General features: G+C 33.3%; 1 protein-coding gene across 1 annotated transcript; it reads left to right on the forward strand.

Annotated features, from left to right (window-relative positions):
• The first annotated feature begins 1,660 nt into the window (after positions 1-1,660).
• LOC143264052 (pregnancy zone protein-like) lies at positions 1,661-17,397 on the forward strand. The gene is made up of 22 exons (XM_076529350.1): positions 1,661-1,888; positions 2,194-2,348; positions 3,040-3,278; positions 5,228-5,341; positions 5,833-5,996; positions 6,206-6,296; positions 6,362-6,595; positions 7,186-7,428; positions 8,067-8,377; positions 9,266-9,624; positions 9,739-9,830; positions 9,900-9,948; positions 10,208-10,310; positions 11,067-11,292; positions 11,395-11,600; positions 12,855-13,204; positions 13,385-13,617; positions 13,797-14,048; positions 15,224-15,616; positions 16,064-16,298; positions 16,775-16,947; positions 17,015-17,397. The coding sequence occupies exons 1-22, from the start codon at positions 1,827-1,829 to the stop codon at positions 17,069-17,071; spliced, it is 4,341 nt and encodes a 1,446-aa protein (XP_076385465.1). The 5' UTR covers positions 1,661-1,826; the 3' UTR covers positions 17,072-17,397.
• Positions 17,398-18,364: the final 967 nt, after the last annotated feature.

Raw genomic sequence — 18,364 nt, forward strand, 5'->3', positions numbered from 1 at the left:
AACTTGAAGTTAAATACTTTGAAACTTTATTTCATGTGCAATGGGGCAAGAGCAGAATTATTAACAAATCTGCTATAAAATACTTTTTACTGCATTATGCAAGTACTCTATACTGCAAACAAGTACTCTTAGCTGAAATATAAAAGGGGATATAGTGAAACAAAAGAAGGAAACATACTAAATGGAGAAATTTCGCTCATATTGTAATAAAAATAGCTGTATACGCACTTACCCCGTTTACGAACTTACCTTAATATATATATAGTTTATTTTCTAGCATGAGCTTTTTTACAGCGAAAAATAACGATGAGTTGTTCTTTCTAAATTCAATTTAGAATGATTCAGATTAACATTGGAGAGTATCTAAAGTTCTCATTCTTTTACTTAACAAAATTGTTTTAAAGGTAATGCGATTAAACGCTCGCGAACCAGTATGGAGACAGAAAAAGAAAACAAAATGGTATCTACTCGATTTAACGCATCGTACCGGTTAGCTATAAGGAAAGTCTTACAACCTTGTGAGATAAATAAAATAAAATAACAACCAACAACTTATCTTTCTTGTTTTTTGCCTTTGGAACATCTTTTCTGATCTGGAAATAGCTTTAGAGGGTTCTCAAAGCAGACGTGCGATGTGTAGAGCAGAAATTTTTGTTCGAAGAGGATTGTTATTGAAATTAGTGATTTTTTTTCATTTTCAGATTGAGAGTTTGCTCGTCAAATGTCTTTTCCTCAATTTTAGCAGACATTTTTAGATCAGATATGGAAACTTGAAAATTAGGAAATTTGTTGTTTTTCGAAATCAGTTTTTTTCGAATTTAGTGATTTAGAATATCTGAATTTAGGAATTATTAAACTGATTAAATTACGAAATTGGAAAGTTTCAAATTTCTTGTGAAATTAAAAATCATGAAATTTAATAATCGGTTTAGAAGCTTACGAAATTAGTAATCTGCAAATTTACTAACTTTCAGAAATTCACAAATTTAGTGATTTTGTAAATTTCCGAATTTAATATTTACATTTACTAAATTGTGAAATTAGAAATTTTCAAATTTAGCGATTCAGAGACATGAATTTAAAAATCTTCAAAATTTCCTAATTTTAAAAATAGAAAATTCTTAAATTTACCGATTTAAATGTTAGCTAACATAAAAATTTGTAAATTCCTTCCAAAATCTCAAATTCCCAAGTTTAGCAATTTTTAAGTTTGCAAATATAAGAATATTCATATTCACTATCTTTCTCGAGCAGAAATTTTTAAATTTAACGATTCGATTAGAAATCTTGAAATTCACTAATTTTAAAAATCAGATATTCTCAAATTAATCGACATAGAAGCTATCTTATGCATCTTTAGAGGTTCCCAAAATCGACTTAAAAATTGTGAACTCAGAAATCTACAACTTTACCAATTTTCGCAATCACAAATTCTTTTTCAATTCATCCAATTGTTTCTAAACTTTCAGTTGCTGAAAAAACTTATTTCACACGGCTAAATCTTGCATCTGCAACATACTTATTCGGTTACTGCCTTTGAACCTCTACCATCAAAAATAATGTGAGAGAAAGAAGTTTGACAGCAAAGGATTAAAAAATTTCTTCTACCCACGTTTCGACCATTCTTAGAGATTCACAAGGTTATAACAGGGCCCGAGCAGATATCACGTTTCAGTTCGTCTTCTGCTTGCAGTAGGAACGAAAGTGGTTGCTTCTTCCTTCATAATTTATAGTAGATTCGAAAAAGAGCTTCGGATTCTTCGCAAAAGGCATGTAAACGTACCTTCCGTGAAATATAAACGCACAGTGCACAAAATCGATGCAAAATGGATAAATTGTCAGTGATTTTAGTGCTGGTTTGTTCTGTAGGAGTTGTACATTCGTTACCGTAAGTATTTTCGACTTTTGAAACATTTATTAAAATTTGATTTATTTGTAACTTTTGGATATCAAAATTTAATCCATAGATTTCACATCGAGTAGGTAATTTTAGCACGTTGTGAAGCTTAATATGATTATAGACAATCTTATTTTTCCCCTAATGCACAAGTCAATTAAAATTAATATTAATATGAAATGCACATAAATTGCTTCTAAGATTTTTTCACTGAACTCAGCTATTAGTTGAGTTACATTGATCAAATACTAATCTACATCTGACTGAATAGGAATTAAATTTCTGACTTTTTACAGGGCATTCTTGGCCGAAGTACCTGAACTGATCATAAGCGGGAAAAATTTAACATTCCGCATAGATCTGTTGCATGTTGACCCTCCAGCTAGTTATTACATCAATCTGTTTGTACACAGGAGGTTGATATGTCAAACCAGAGGAGATATGCCACCAGGTAAATACGTGTGTACAAAAATAAGTAACAAAAGTAGAACAATAAGAAATGGAATGTTATTCGACGTTTAACTGTACTCGCAGTAAAAAAGAAAATATTTAATTGAACGTTGCGTACTATGTTTTAGACGGATAATTTAAAAGATGTTAAGTGAAGATTAGTCGCGATTATTCTTTGACAAAGATACAGTTATCTCTGGTAAAGTTAGATCGTTCATCTGAATTTGTAATTAAAAACGATCTTGCGCGCTGTAAATGATCTTTTATTTATAAAATAACCTTATTAAAAAATGGAAGATCAATTTTATTTATAAAAGAGCAATGTTTATAATAACAAAAAAATTGGCAAATTTGCAGAAATAATAAAAAATTGTTGTCGATTTAAAATCGATAATCAAAAATGATTATTCTTGCTTTTTTTCAAAGCTTCAACGACCCGAAGTAGCAAAAAATCAATAAGTAAAATCTTATAAAATTTCAGAATTCGAAAACTCCATAGTTGAGAAATTCTGAAATCCCTAGGTCAAACTTCGAATTTAACGATATTATTTACGTCGAGTTAGTTGAGTTCGTTCAATCTCTATTTTCATTCTTCCAAGAGTGAAGTTAGAATTTCCAATTGCTTTTGTCACTCGTATGCTGATGCTTCTTCATTATCGATAAATTCTGTTGTTACGTACATTTTTTAACAGATAGAAAGGCGCTTGCCACGCTGTACGTACCTCCAACGGAACCCACAACAGGCATACTTAACATAACTGTCATTGTACCAAAGTATCCTAATTTTCTGTCCGGAGAAGAGAAGAACGTCACTATCGTAGATAAGAAAATAGTCGTCTTTATGGATACAGACAAAAAAGTTTACGAGCCAGGTGAAATAGTTAGAATCAGAATTATCATAAAACAAGAAAGTGACACCGAGGAAGTGACGGTAAGTGTTAGAGTAATATATGTATATTTCTACATGTGAGAACAAACCCGTTTTGTTTAAAGGTCAGATGACAAATTCGGGACTGATTTTTGAGACTTACAGAAAATTAATGCATGCTAGTCTTGTTTGTCTCGCGTTGTTTTGGTGAGGAGAGACAAGGACAGATACAATATACAAGCAGTGAAAACTCACGCTGTACACCATAAGTTCTTGTTGATAATAATCATATCACATTCGCTGGCTCAAGATAATCGATTTTTCATTAAACAATTTCTCGAAGTAAATAACAACAACGTTGTTATTTTCCTCCAAACGTTTCACTCCTGTAATTTAAACATTATCTTCGATTATTATTCTTCTACTTCTACGATTAGGCGAATCAGAAACTTCTACAGACGTGAATCAGATTATGCGATCAGAAATTTGTTAAATAAACCTTCATCGATTAAAATATACAGGGTGCCTCACAACTAGTGTAGTTCCCTGAAATGAAGGGTAGCTGAGGTGATTCTGAATAAGATTTCCCTTTGCAAAAATGGGATTTGAAGCTTCGTTTTTGAATTATTAAGGAAAACACGGACCAATCAGAGCGCGAGGATTACGTATGTGCAGACGCGAGAACGGCAGCTTTGGATAACGCGTAGTTATCCAACGCGTGGTAATCCAACGCGTAGTAATGTAACGTGTGGTAATGTAACGCGTAGTAATCCTACGCGTAGTAATTCAATGTATAGTAATCCAACGCGTACTAATACAGCGTGTGGATATCCAACGCGTAGTAATCTACCGCGTGCATATTCTACTCGCAGTAATTCAACGTGTAGTAATGTAACGCGTGGTAATCCTACGCGTAGTAATCCAGTGCATAGTAATCCAACGCGTACTAATACAGCGTGTGGATATCCAACGCGTAGTAATCCAACGCGTGGATATTCGACGCGTAGTAATCCAACGCGTAATAATGCAACACGTGGTAATTCTAAGCGTAGGAATCTAATGCGTAGTAATCTATCGCGTAGTAATCCAGCATGTGGATATTCAACGCGTAGTAATCCAACGCGTGGATATTCGACGCACAGTAATTCAACGCGTAATAATGCAACGCGTGGTAATTCTAAGCGTAGGAATCCAATGCGTGGTAATCTATCGCGTAGTAATCCAGCGTGTGGATATCCAACGCGTAGTAATCCAACGCGTGGACATTCGACGCGTAGTAATTCAACGCGTAGTAATGCAACGCGTGGTAATTCTAAGCGTAGGAATCTAATGCGTGGTAATCTATCGCGTAGTAATCCAGCATGTGGATATTCAACGCGTAGTAATCCAACGCGTGGATATTCGACGCGTAGTAATTCAACGCGTAATAATGCAACGCGTGGTAACTCTAAGCATAGGAATCTAATGCGTAGTAATCTATCGCGTAGTAATCCAGCATGTGGATATTCAACGCGTAGTAATCCAACGCGTGGATATTCGACGCACAGTAATTCAACGCGTAATAATGCAACGCGTGGTAATTCTGAGCGTAGGAATCTAATGCGTGGTAATCTATCGCGTAGTAATCCAGCGTGTGGATATCCAACGCGTAGTAATCCAACGCGTGGATATTCGACGCACAGTAATTCAACGCGTAATAATGCAACGCGTGGTAACTCTAAGCATAGGAATCCAATGCGTGGTAATCTATCGCGTAGTAATCCAGCGTGTGGATATCCAACGCGTAGTAATCCAACGCGTGGATATTCGACGCGTAGTAGTCCAACGCGTAAAAATCCTCACCCTCTGATTAACGCCCTAAGTAAGATAAACAAGGACCAGAGTATGCCAATTTTCTGTAGAGATCCTAAAAGTCATACTCGGAGTAATTGGTGCTTGATATATCTTTTTGATATTTGAATATATCGAATGTATATTTTATTGGTATTTGAATTTCTTGTTTAAAATTACAGTTCCCAAGACTATGGCTTACAAATCCGGTGCGGAACGAACCGCAAAGTTGGAAAAATGTTTTTGTAAGAGGGCTTACTATTCGACCTTATCGTTTGCCACAAAATGCGAAATTGGTAAAGTTTAAATCTTATATATACACATTTTTTATATATTCCATTGAAGAAAGACAAAGTGTCGTTACATTTGAAATGGGATCTATTAATTTATTACGTCATTAATTAATTTATAACTCATTTGATAAGAGAATATTATTGAACGGAATGGAAATAACCGAAACATATTTTTAATAAATATTCGAAATTTATTTGACCTGCGGCACATTTTCGCACCATCAATGTATGTCTAGTAAAATATTTACGATCGTAAAATATCAAAACAGTCGTCGACATTTAGCTGTTTGTAGTTACTGAGTACATTTCCAATTTATAATAAGAATATTAATGAAACGATCGCTAAACTTCTAAGTTGTGAATTTACACATAAGTGATATTTTATAGCAACTTTATATCATCACCATAATTAAGTGATATACACTGTTTTAGTTATGAAATATGTGCAAAATATGAGAAGCTATTGATTTTTATACAAGAATATTTTATAACAGGGAAATTGGACGGTTTCTCTGCAAGTATACCCCAATCTCCACATCGTTAAAACTGCTTCGTTCTTAGTAAAGAAGACAATTAAACCAAACTTCCACGTAATAATATATCCACCATCATTCGTACTCGCGGATCAAACGATTACTAATTGGACGATCTGTGTCAGGTATCGTATTTTTATCATATTTATCGTGTAGCAAAAATCGTAAGAAAATTCGTATAAGTTAGAATCGAGCACAAAATGTATTACACAGAAGAAAATTTTTGTTAAGCCACACTAATGAACGTAGTATCAGAAAGTTTGATCGCGCTATTTTACAGTATTTTTCCAATGTTGCGCTAAATGTGCTAATATACTAACGATTAATATTGCAGGCGTGAAGACGGATCGTTTCCACAGGGTAATTTGTTGTTAACCTTAAATACGGACACAGGTGTACGTGGTACAGTGAGCGAAGAAGCAAGAGTAAGTGATACGTTCTTCCTTTCTTATATCATATTGTCGAAACAAAATATGAATTCTTCATTCAGCTGAATCCACTGAATGGATGCTACAAATACACATACGAGGGTGCAATTTTCAATATTGATGAATGGTATCAAATGCCAAAATATGTTATACTAACGGCCAACTTCACCGAAGACGGAACTGGGGCTAAAGAGGGTGTGAGTAGTCGTACGAAGATCTACAACGAGGCCTTGAAGTTAAAATTCAGACAGGGTGTAACACAGATATTCAAGCTGGGATTACCTCATTTTGAAACGGTATTTTTTTATTTTATCTAGAAATCTTTGCGGTCGAAACTTTGAAGAAGGAATGATCGTAACTATGAAAATAAAGTGCTAGGGGTGCGATTATGGATAGTGGTGCATAATCGAAATTTTGTTGGAAACTAAAGTTTACTTTGGGTAATCAAAACATCTGTATTCTTCAATATTGTAAAGAGCAAAATGTTTGTTTTATATTCTTAAACTTTTCGATTTCTACATTTGTAAATCTGTATATTTATAGAATAATAAATTTCTAAATCTATAGATTTTCTAAGTACTAAATTTCTAGGATATTAAATTTAGAAATTTGTAAATTTCCAGAATACTACATTTTTAGAGTTCTAGAGTTCTAGATAATCTAAATTTCTAGAATTCTAAATTCTTATATTGAACATCACAGAATGTTATGGTTTCCTACATTTATAAAATATTATAGTAACTATTATTTTTAATTGGATAATCGCTATATGACCGCAGATTCATTCCTTCGTCTCGACTTTGAAGAGTTGCATGATTCTTGATGTTATTTATTACTAATTTATTATAATAATCAGTGTTATTTATTATTAATGTTTGCTTTACAGTTAGAAGTTAAATTCCCAGACGGTACCATGGCTCCAAACCAGAACATTCAGTTATGTTTGTCTTTGCAAATGTACCGGCAGAAAGGAAAAGAAGCGAAGGAATGCAATGATTTTAAATCGGATCGTAACGGCTTGGTTACTTTTGTCGTACCACCTCAGCTCCAATCAACTAGGAAAGTATTTGTCAATGCTGTTGCCACGGATTATTCAAATGTAACTAAAGAAGTAAACCATACGAACATAGTAAGTATTATTTTCTATTACAAATTCTTAAATAATCCTGTTGAGTGTGTTCGGAATACTTGCTTCAATGACCTTGACTTTAACCTTGAGCGTATATTATAGATGTTGATCCGATAATTTGATCGCGGTTCATTGCAAATTACCCAGAAGCACCAAATTGAATATGTTGTACTTTAAGGAATTATATATTTTTAAATATAGAAAGTAAATATAAATAACTTCAAATATAATAAACTATTTAGTTTGACATTTGTTTTAAAGAAATGCATTCCGGTGAAGGTGTGATAAAACATAAAGAATGAATAATATAAATAACACGTATACTCGTTGAACGCAGTTGACTAGAAGGTATAACACAGAAATACATACATGTATATCATCATTTAATCGAAAACTTTATTCTTTTAATTCAAAAATTAAATTAAATGTTACATTTCCGAAGTAGCCGTAAAGAAAAATGACTAAATATTGGTCAGCTTTATTTTGCTTGATTCATCATAACATTTCGTTGAAATCTCTAAACCACACTCTGAAATCTCTGAACGACAGAGACGTTTCTTCGCCAACGTCAACAAAATGTTTACCCGTTTCTGGATAATACACATATTCTTCCTAACTCATAATTCGTATATTTTCAGCCAATTATGACGCAGCCTACAGCGAAAACCGAGTTACAAATCAAGCATGCACCATCCGGCAACTATTTAGTTATATTCCAAAAAGATGAACACATCGAATGCAAGAAAACATTTAGCTTCACCGTGTTATATACATTGAAGGATATAAACAAAAATGGTGTTGAATTCATATACAATATCTACCGCTCAACAGACACTTTATTGGAAAGCTCAGTACTACACGTCCCTACAAGTGATTCAATATTTGACTATAGCTTATATAATGTATTGGGTAGTAGACGCAGTATACTCAATTCCAATCCTATTTACCTGTAAGTTTTACTTTGTTCTTATTGCAAACAATTGTTACCTTGTGTAGCCTGTTTCAAATCAATTATATGCACATCAATTTACATTCTTTGTAGAGCTTTTCCGATACAACTCTTTTCGGGGGTGTCCCACTTGGACACCGACCGATTGGACGCGTCCCGATTCGACGCGTTCCAATTCGAAGCGGTGCCGATTGGACGCGTCCCAATTCAAAGCTGCTAGATTAGGTTAGGTTAGGTTCTATAAGCTCTGCTTTGAATTGGAACGCGACCAATCGGCACCGCTTCGAATTGGAACGCGTCGAATCGGGACCGTCCAATCGGACGGCGTCCAAGTGGGCATCACTCCTCTTTTCAAGCCATTTTTCGATTAATTTCAAGAGTCGCGCGCTACTGTTACTAAAAACTACTTCCAGTACTCTTTATAACAGTTGCACAAAGTTTGAATCAAATCGGTGTTGCAAAGTTGATGTCTTCTTGCTATAGTGTCTTGGGGTGGTTCAAATTTTTTCACTTTCAAAAAATTAAAAATTTCACCTCTAACTTCGAGAGAATTTTTACATTTTAATTTACATATACACTAATAACATTCCACATTTTAATTTTCACACATTGAGAATTGTTTTCGAATATTGATCTTCAGAGGTGAGCGAAAAAAAGAAATCTTACCCACCCTTGTTATGACACTGCTCTAAACACATGTATATAATTTATTTTTCATTTCTTATTCTCCTAATACAAGTATTCTTTTAATAATACAAATTTTATCTAAACTAATTAATTAGTACTAGAAAACTGGCTCCTCAGAGTGTCTAAATAATGTCACTGTAAATTAAACTGCACGATTCATTCGAGCATTAATATATTTCTATACTCATTTTTTTCGATCAGGTTTAACATTAACGTCACCGTAACACCAAATATGGCGAAATCATCAGAGATAGAAGTTTCTACCACTCTAGAAACGCGGGAGAGGGTGTCCGACGTCGCCAAGTTCTTCGTCGATCGCTGTTTACCAAACCCAGTTACAGCAATGTTTATTGCTGCAGATCGAACACCAGGATCACCCGTCAAATATGAGGTTCAAGCCGCACCAGGATCGTATTGTGAAGTTTCGATCGTTGAGAAACCGCTATCTAACAATCCTCTTTTGCAACCAAATGTAATAGATTTTGATCAGGTGTACAACGAAATAGAAGAGAAGGTAGTAACCTTCGGCGGAAGCATCGACGTAGATACCGATTGTGATGGTAAGTTTTTCACTTACCAAGTAAGTGAAGTTTAACTTCAAATTTCTTAATAATAATATAGAAATATAAACTGTTGTTTATAGCATCGATGTAAATGGTAAATTTTAATTTTAGGATCGGAGGAAAATATGCCTGGTAATACGACGGACAATTCTGAGGTGACTTGGAACTGGAATAGGAGAAAGCGATGGACTGGAGAAACTCGAGTAAGTTTTTATAGCAATGGTTGGTAAGTTAGGTCTTAGGTTAGTAATTTGAATTTTGGTATTTTACAGAAGTTGTGTTATGAGGAAAATATTGTCGATCAGAAACCAGAGGAACCTGGTAAGTATTTAATAACTTTGTCAATTATAATATTTTGAGTAATAATTACGATGGATGGAACAAAAGAGAATTCATTGTTAACCCTTCAAAAGAGAATTCATTGTTAACCCTTCAAAAGAGAATTCATTGTACACCCTTAGTTAACGCTGAATTATGAATTTTAAAGTTGTATTGTAAAATCAGTTATTTTGAATTGTATTTCTAGTGTCAAACACTGAAAAATATATATTCAATCTAACTAATTATATTCGCTTTGCAGTAGAAGAACCAGAAGTGCAATATATCGACGATAATATTGATCCGGAAACCACTGTTAAACAGTTTCCACAAAAGATTTGGGTATCGGAGTCGTTGCAAGTTGGGTATGATTCAATTACTCTTTTATACTGTATATTACTCTCTTATAATGTATATTAATTATGGTACGCCAGATTCTTGTTACATCGCGAAGAAATTGTAAGAATTCTTGAAATTGGTATAATACTAAATTGACCAAGAAGGATTTTTCTTTCATAAATTAAAAAATAAAATTAAAAGCAAATGAATAGCGATGAGAAAATACCATTAGTGTGCTTAATTAGGCAATATAACGTTTTTATTCGTTAGAAGAAAATGGTCAATTTTGTCGTGAAAGTATAGTTTCATTAAATCACTGATTAGTTATAACTAGTATCTAAAAACTTATTGTATGTTGTTAGTTTACATTTTTCAAATTCCTAAATTTCTAAGTTTCCAAACTTCCAAGTACTTATTTCTGTCTTTCCAAGTTTTCAATTTTCCAAACTTTTAAGCCTCCACATTTCCAAATTTCCATTTTCCAGTTTCTACATTTCAAAGCTTTTAAGTTTCCAAATTCAGAAGTTCCCAAGTCAAGTCTACAAGTTCCCATGTTTCCAAATTTCCATATTTCCAAGTTTTCAAGTTTCCGCATATTCAAATATCTAAGTATCTACATGTCCAAATTTCTAAGTTTCCAAATTCCCACATTTTCAAGTTTCCACATATTTCATCCTTCACATTACCAACTTCTGCACATTCAAATTTCTACCTTCCCTAAATAAATAGCAACTGTAATAATAATAAAATAGCAACTGTACCTAGTAAATTCTTGTTGACAGAGCTAATGGTGTAGGAACGCTAGATGGTAATCTTCCTAATTCCGTGACTGATTGGAATGGCTACACGATATGCACATCACCGTATGGTCTGGGAGTAGCAGCGCCAGCCAGCATATCAGCGTTCCAATCATTCGTCTTTAATTATGATTTGCCACACAGCGCGAAACTCGATGAGGAGATAATCGTCAAAGTCCAAATTCGCAATCTCGAGCAGCACAACTTACCTGTAAAAATCTATTAATTAAACGAAACCTATCTAACATAAATTCACAATATAAATACCTACACAACATATATACACAACTTCATAAATCGATGTGACACGCAGGTAAAACTCGAGCTTGAAAACATTCCGGAAATCGAGGTAGTTGGATCGGAGCTGACACAATCATTTTGCGTGGGAGCATTAATAGGCGAGGAAGTTGAATATACTCTAAAACCACGCACCCCCGGAACAGTGAATGTAACTATTGTCGCTAGTATGGATATGCAAAGTGATGTACCTTGCACCACAGCGGATTTGAAACCTTTACGGTAATTATATTGAAAACTATGTAAGGTGAAATGGGGTAAGTGCAGACTGGTTTTTGTAAAGTTGGTATTTAAACGTAAGTTTTCAGTCTGCTATGTAAATACTTAACGTTGTCGATATCGAACGCTTTGCACAATTACTACTATTTAATTAATATTAACTAGCACCTTAATTTTCCTTGTACATTTTGATTTTGATAGGAAATTGTTTAAAATGTCGACTACTCTGCACTTTCCCCGAAAATGGGGTAAGAGCGTAACTTGAAGTTAAATACTTTGAAACTTTATTTCATGCGCAATGGGGCAAGAGCAGAATTATTAAGAAATCTGCTATAAAATGCTTTTTACTGCATTATGCAAGTACTCTATACTGCAAACAAGTACTCTTAGCTGAAATATAAAAGGGGATATAGTGAAACAAAACAAGGAAACAAACATATTAATGGAGAAATTCCGCTCATATTGTAATAAAAATAGCTGTATACGCATTTGCCCCGTTTACGAACTTACCCCACTTCACCTTAATTTATGTGCTTGTTTAATTTCATAATCAACCCCTTGCCTTACGATTTAATTTCCACCTGTATGTCATAAATAACAGCAAAATCGTCTTATTTATGTTTGGCCTGGTAGACTTACGTCTTTGAGGCGTCATTGTAAGCTAAAGGGTGAACTGATCGTTTTTTCAAAGTAGCTAGACGTGGTAGATAAGTTGTTAAATATACTAACATTGACTTAATCATTGTTCCTCACATTTGTTTAATTATTGTATCTAACTTTGATTTAGCACTGAAACTAACAAAATAGTCAAATGGCTGTTTTATAAATTTCTTATTTTATTTCATAAAATCTGTTGAAGTTTTCTTGAACTATACATTGACTTTCATGAAGACGAAGAATTAATGTATATAAGAATTCACGTCTGCTTTATTTCTGAACTTCATTTTTAATTTTTAAGTATACATTGCATGCTGGTAGGTTTAGAGTTAATTATAACTTCTCTGTTTCTTTGAAAGGATGACATTGTTTTACAAATTTCTTCTTATAAGTCATAAAATCTGTTGAAGTTTTCTTGAACTATACATTGTTTTTCAATAAATATTCATCTTGATGAAAAACAATGATGAAGATGAAAAATTAATCTGTATATTAATTCATGTTTTCTGTATTTATTTCCAAACTTCATTTTTGATCTTCAAGTACACATTATACACCGATAAGTTCAATGTTAATCATGATTTCTCTGTTTCCTTAAAGAGACACCGTTACAAAGCAGCTCGTAATAGTACCTGAAGGTCAACCAATCGTAAAAACGAGGACATCGTTAATTTGTCCAGAAGATCAATCTCGTTCATCTTCGATCAGCTGGAACGTGACATTACCCGACGATAGAATACCAAATAGCGAAAGTGCATACTTAAATGTGGTACCAGACGTTGTGGGGTTAACATCCGAAAATATGAACAAGCTTCTACCAGTACCGAAGGATTGCGGTGAACAGAACATGCTTCTACTGATATCAAACTTCTTAGCGTTGAAATACATGGACGCTTTCAAAGTGAACAATCCGGAGATCCGTCAGAATGCGGTTTTGAATTTGGAAGATGGTATGAACTTCAAGTTTTATTCCTTTCATTTGCTTCTAATTTTAGAACTTTCTGTCATTTTTGTTAATCTTAGAATACAAATCTAGTTTTATACTAGATGTTGAAAGTATAATATACTAGATTTATAATGTACTAGATATAATGCATATGAAACTGTTAACCATTTTGTGTCGAACACAGGATATCAAAGACAGTACAACTTCAAACTTACGGATGGTTCATACGCGCCATTCGTAGACGGTGATAGTTCCATATGGCTATCAGCGTACGTGATGAAGTGGTTAACTAAATTTGGTGGATATACTTATGTCAATGAGAATGATCTTCGCGCGACCAAGAATTGGATTGTCAGCAAACAGTTGGACAATGGCTGTTTCCCTCTGATTGGCTCAATTGCTCGCAAAGAAATGAAGGTAAATTAATAATGAAAAATTTTACCAATAAAACATAACAGCATTTTGATAATTCCACAATAAAAAATAGACAGCGTCAATAAATATTTATTTTTAATTCTTCGTATGTTTTAATTGATCGTTATAGTAATAATGTTTATATTGAATAATTAGATTTATATTGTCTATTTGTGTTCCAGAGTGGTCTTCAACGGGACAATTCTTCACCAGCGTTGACAGCCTACGTCCTTCTTTCTCTGCTCGAATCTGGAGTTTCAGTTTCTGATCGCGTTGTCACTGACGCTGTATCTTGTCTAGAAAACAAAATGGCTTATCTTAACGACGATCTCTACGCTACGGTTCTAACCACATATGCATTTGCTCTGCAGAAACACAGAAAATCTCAAGATCTGCTAACAAAACTGATGAACATCAACTCTCCTGGAAGTTCCGTATGTATAAAAAATTAAATTGCTTCCTAGAAACTTCGTACCATTAAAACGTGTAGTAAACATGTAATTTTAAAAATATGGCATTGTTAGTTGATTCAGTTGTATAAATATAACCCTTTGTACGTTTAATGATCTAGGTTTTTGGAAATTAGTTAGTATTCCTTGAATATTAATTTGTAATATATACAGAATAAATTGTCAAGGAAAATTGACGTGTTAACATAAATATTAATCTAGGTTTCAAAAAGAACTGATTCTGAAAATCAGAAAAACTTCAGAAGAGTTCTGTAAATAAATCTTGTATATTTTTTTTATGTCGAGCTTCGTGAGCAAACTTATCAAATTCACTAACTGACTTACGAAAAATGGACTTGCACCGACACGTTCTATGTTTCATAAAATTCGCCTACACCTTGTTCTAGAAACAATCGGGTCTACTAGATGACCCAACATGATCACTAATAACAAGGTGCATATGACCTTAGATACTCTACCCGAAAGAAATATTCGTTACGTTCATTTGATCCATTCTGACCACGATTTTCAACCAGAAACTTGGATTAATAACAGAGTTGTATTTGTGCAACGGATCACAAATCGTATATCATATATTACATATCATATATCACATATCATATATCACATATCATATATCACATATCATATATCACATATCATATATCACATATCACATATCACATATCACATATCACATATCACATATCACATATCATATATCATATATCATATATCACATATCATATATCACATATCATATATCACATATCATATATCACATGTCACATATCATATGTCACATATCATATATCACATATCATATATCACATATCACATATCACATATCATATATCACATATCACATATCACATATCATATATCATATATCATATATCACATATCATATATCACATATCATATATCACATATCATATATCACATGTCACATATCATATGTCACATATCATATATCACATATCATATATCACATATCACATATCACATATCATATATCACATATCATATATCACATATCATATATCACATATCATATATCACATATCACATTTCGTATATCATGTATCATGTATCACACATCATATATCATGTAAAATATCATAAATGATTAAATTAATTAATTCTCCTATGATTTCAAGGATCTACAATGGTCGAATTACGCGGATAACCCGTCGTGGGCATTGAGCGTTGAAATGAAATGTTACACGATTCTCACATTGATGAAATTAGGCGGAGAGAAGAATCTGAACGAGGCTTCCAAGTCTGTTCACTGGATATTAACTCAAAGAAATTCCATGGGTGGATTTGTAACTACGCAAGACACCGCAGTTTGTTTGCAGGCACTCACAGAATACGCCATTTATTTGAACAATCGCAACCTGGATTTGACTATTCACCAAAGTGCTAGGGAAATGGATAAAGTATTAACATTGCGGAAAGCAGATCGTTTGACTTCCTCGCAAGTTCGTCTACCTGTTCTGCCGACGACCGTAGGAGCGGATGTTTCTAACAGCGGCTGTGCTATAATACAGGTAAGGCTTTTTATTATTTCATTTTTAGGAGAATAATTTTCTAAGGTGAAGTGTGGTAAGTTCGTAAACAGGGCAAGTGCGTATACAAGCTATTTTTATTACAATATGACCGAAATTATAAAAATGTATGTCAATTTTCTACTTTAGTTCAAATTTAAATAAAAGTGGTCATCAAACATCCGTAAAACTAGCGTTAGCTAATGTTGTTTGTCTTTTTCGTAGATTTCATTGTATTAAAAAAGTAGATGTTTTTAAATTGAAATAATTTTTCCGAAAATGGAAGTAATTTTGTTTTCCACCTAAAAGGATAAATTACTTGAAATATTTCAAATTATTGTTTTTTATATTATTTCTGTTAAATTATGGAATCATTTTTTTGTCACTACATTTACATTAACAACATATTACACAAATTATTCCAATTTTCAACAAATTTTCCAATTTTAGCTCGAAACTAAGTACAACGTCGCATCTGCAAGCCCTCGAATAGATGCTTTCGACTTCTCACTTGATGTCCACTCTGAAGACGACTCAAGCGAGTGTAAAACACTAAATATAAACATTTGTGCCCAATATAAATTAGCAGACCGCGAAAGCAACATGGTTCTACTCGAAGTTGGATTATTAAGCGGATACAAGGCTGATTTGAATTCCTTGGAATTGCTGTTACGCTCGTCACGAAGTAAATTCACTATAAATTAATTATATTTGATTCATTATAAATTCATCATATTCTTAATACGGATGAAAAGTATCGGGTTGATCAGAAAGTTGTAATATTTTCATAGGTGAACTACAATCAATTTTTAAAGAATTATTATTAAAAAATAGCTGACTCAAAACGGGTAATGTTGCAAGTATCAAAAACACACAAAAAAAATTCTACCTTTTTTTACTGGTTATACATATTTGTAGTTGTATTTTATGTGTAATATTGTATTCAGTTCAATGAACCTTTATTTGCAAAATTGTCGTTCAAAATAATATTTATTAATACTTCAAAGTATTCCAGATATCAGACATTCATAAAAAATATTTATAGATGCTAATTATTTTGTGATGAACTCGCGAGTTGTTTTAACTTGTTGTTTACTTGTATCACAACTTTCTGATCGTAATCATGAAAATGGCATAATGACAGTAATAATGTATTGACAGGAGTGAAACAATACGAGAATCCTAACGATATCGTCTACATATACTTCGATAAATTGACTGAAGCAGAAGAGTGTGTTTCCTTCAAGACAATAAGAAAAGAGTTGGTTAATAATCTCAAGCCAGCAAACGTGAAAATCTTTGATTATTACCAGCCAGAGTATATGACGCCCAGCGTAAGTTTCTAACAAATATTTAGTGTAGATGTGTAACAATAATTGTAACAAATATGAATGTTTTCAGACCTATCAGCTTCCTTCACAGTGCAGTAAGAATTTACCCTCACTATCTTACAGTTAGAGGTAAATTATCTGAAGAAAGCGGGGAGTCTAAGAATTGAAAGAATGAAATAGTGTTGGAACAAATAAACTACTTTAAGTCACTGTGATTTTGGTAACTGCCTTCTTGACCTTTGCTTCCTGATAAATTCGCCATTCGCGGTGATGGGCTAATTATTTGTGCACTATTATCACCGGATAACGATTCAAATAAATCAACTTGACCTTAAGTGCTTAAGAATATTTCAGAACAAAGAGAGTAAGACTTATTCCTCTGTATTTAGAGCTTCGAGGCTCTTTAAAAATGGAATTATGTATGAGAATAAAATTCTACTCTTTAAACTCCGATATGTGTGTATTTCTTATTTCTCCATTTTTTGTTCATAAATAATGTTCGGGTAATGAATAATTAATTATTTTGTGTCATCATTGCGATACGTACATGAGCCGCCTATGTTAATTTTACTGCGCATGCAAAGTGCAATATTTCGGCACTTTGACGGCGTAGTATGGTTCCTGAGGCATTTAGAAACAAATTTCTATTTGGGTTTGATGCGTTGCGATGCCTCATAAAGCCAGAAAATGAATTTTTGTCGAATTCGGTCGAAAGCGGCGAGCGGCGGAACTATGAAAAACTAAAATTTTGATTTTCTCCGAAATTAGGCAATTTCACGTATTTCTGAGGGTCAGAAATTGTTCTGCGACCTCTCTAGAACCTATATATTGCCACAAGAACCTCCTCAGAGCGCTAGAAAAGAAAATAAAAAAATAGGTCAAAACATGGACTAAAAAATTGGCGTCCATCTAGCGGTGAAAGTTGGAACTACAAAAATATAAAAATACGATTTTCTCGAATATTAGCGAACTTTGAGTACTTGTGAGGCTCAGAAAGTGTTATGTGATCGCATTAGAAGCAAAATAAAGCAATAAAAGTTCCCTGAAAGCTTTAATAAAGAAAATAAAAAAAATGTCATTTTATGGTGAAAATTTGTGGCACCATCTAGCGGCGAAACTGCAAACTAAACTGAAAAAACGTATGTCCGAACGCGCGTTAAGGGGTCAAATAAAAATTGATTTTCTGGGCTTAATAGGCAAAAAAATGAATAACTTATTCAACAAAAATTGCTTTAAAATGTCTAAAGAAGCATACTACGTCGTCAATGTTGCGAAATATTACTTTTTATATTTTTCCTTAACGCGTGTACGGACATACGTTTTTTCAGTTTAGTTCGCGATTTCGCCGCTAGATGGCGCCACAAATTTTCTCCATAAAATGACATTTTTTTCATTTTCTTTATTAAAGCTTTCAGGGAAC

This window comes from Megachile rotundata, chromosome 3, assembly GCF_050947335.1.
Source record: "Megachile rotundata isolate GNS110a chromosome 3, iyMegRotu1, whole genome shotgun sequence".
Lineage (NCBI taxonomy): Eukaryota > Metazoa > Arthropoda > Insecta > Hymenoptera > Megachilidae > Megachile > Megachile rotundata.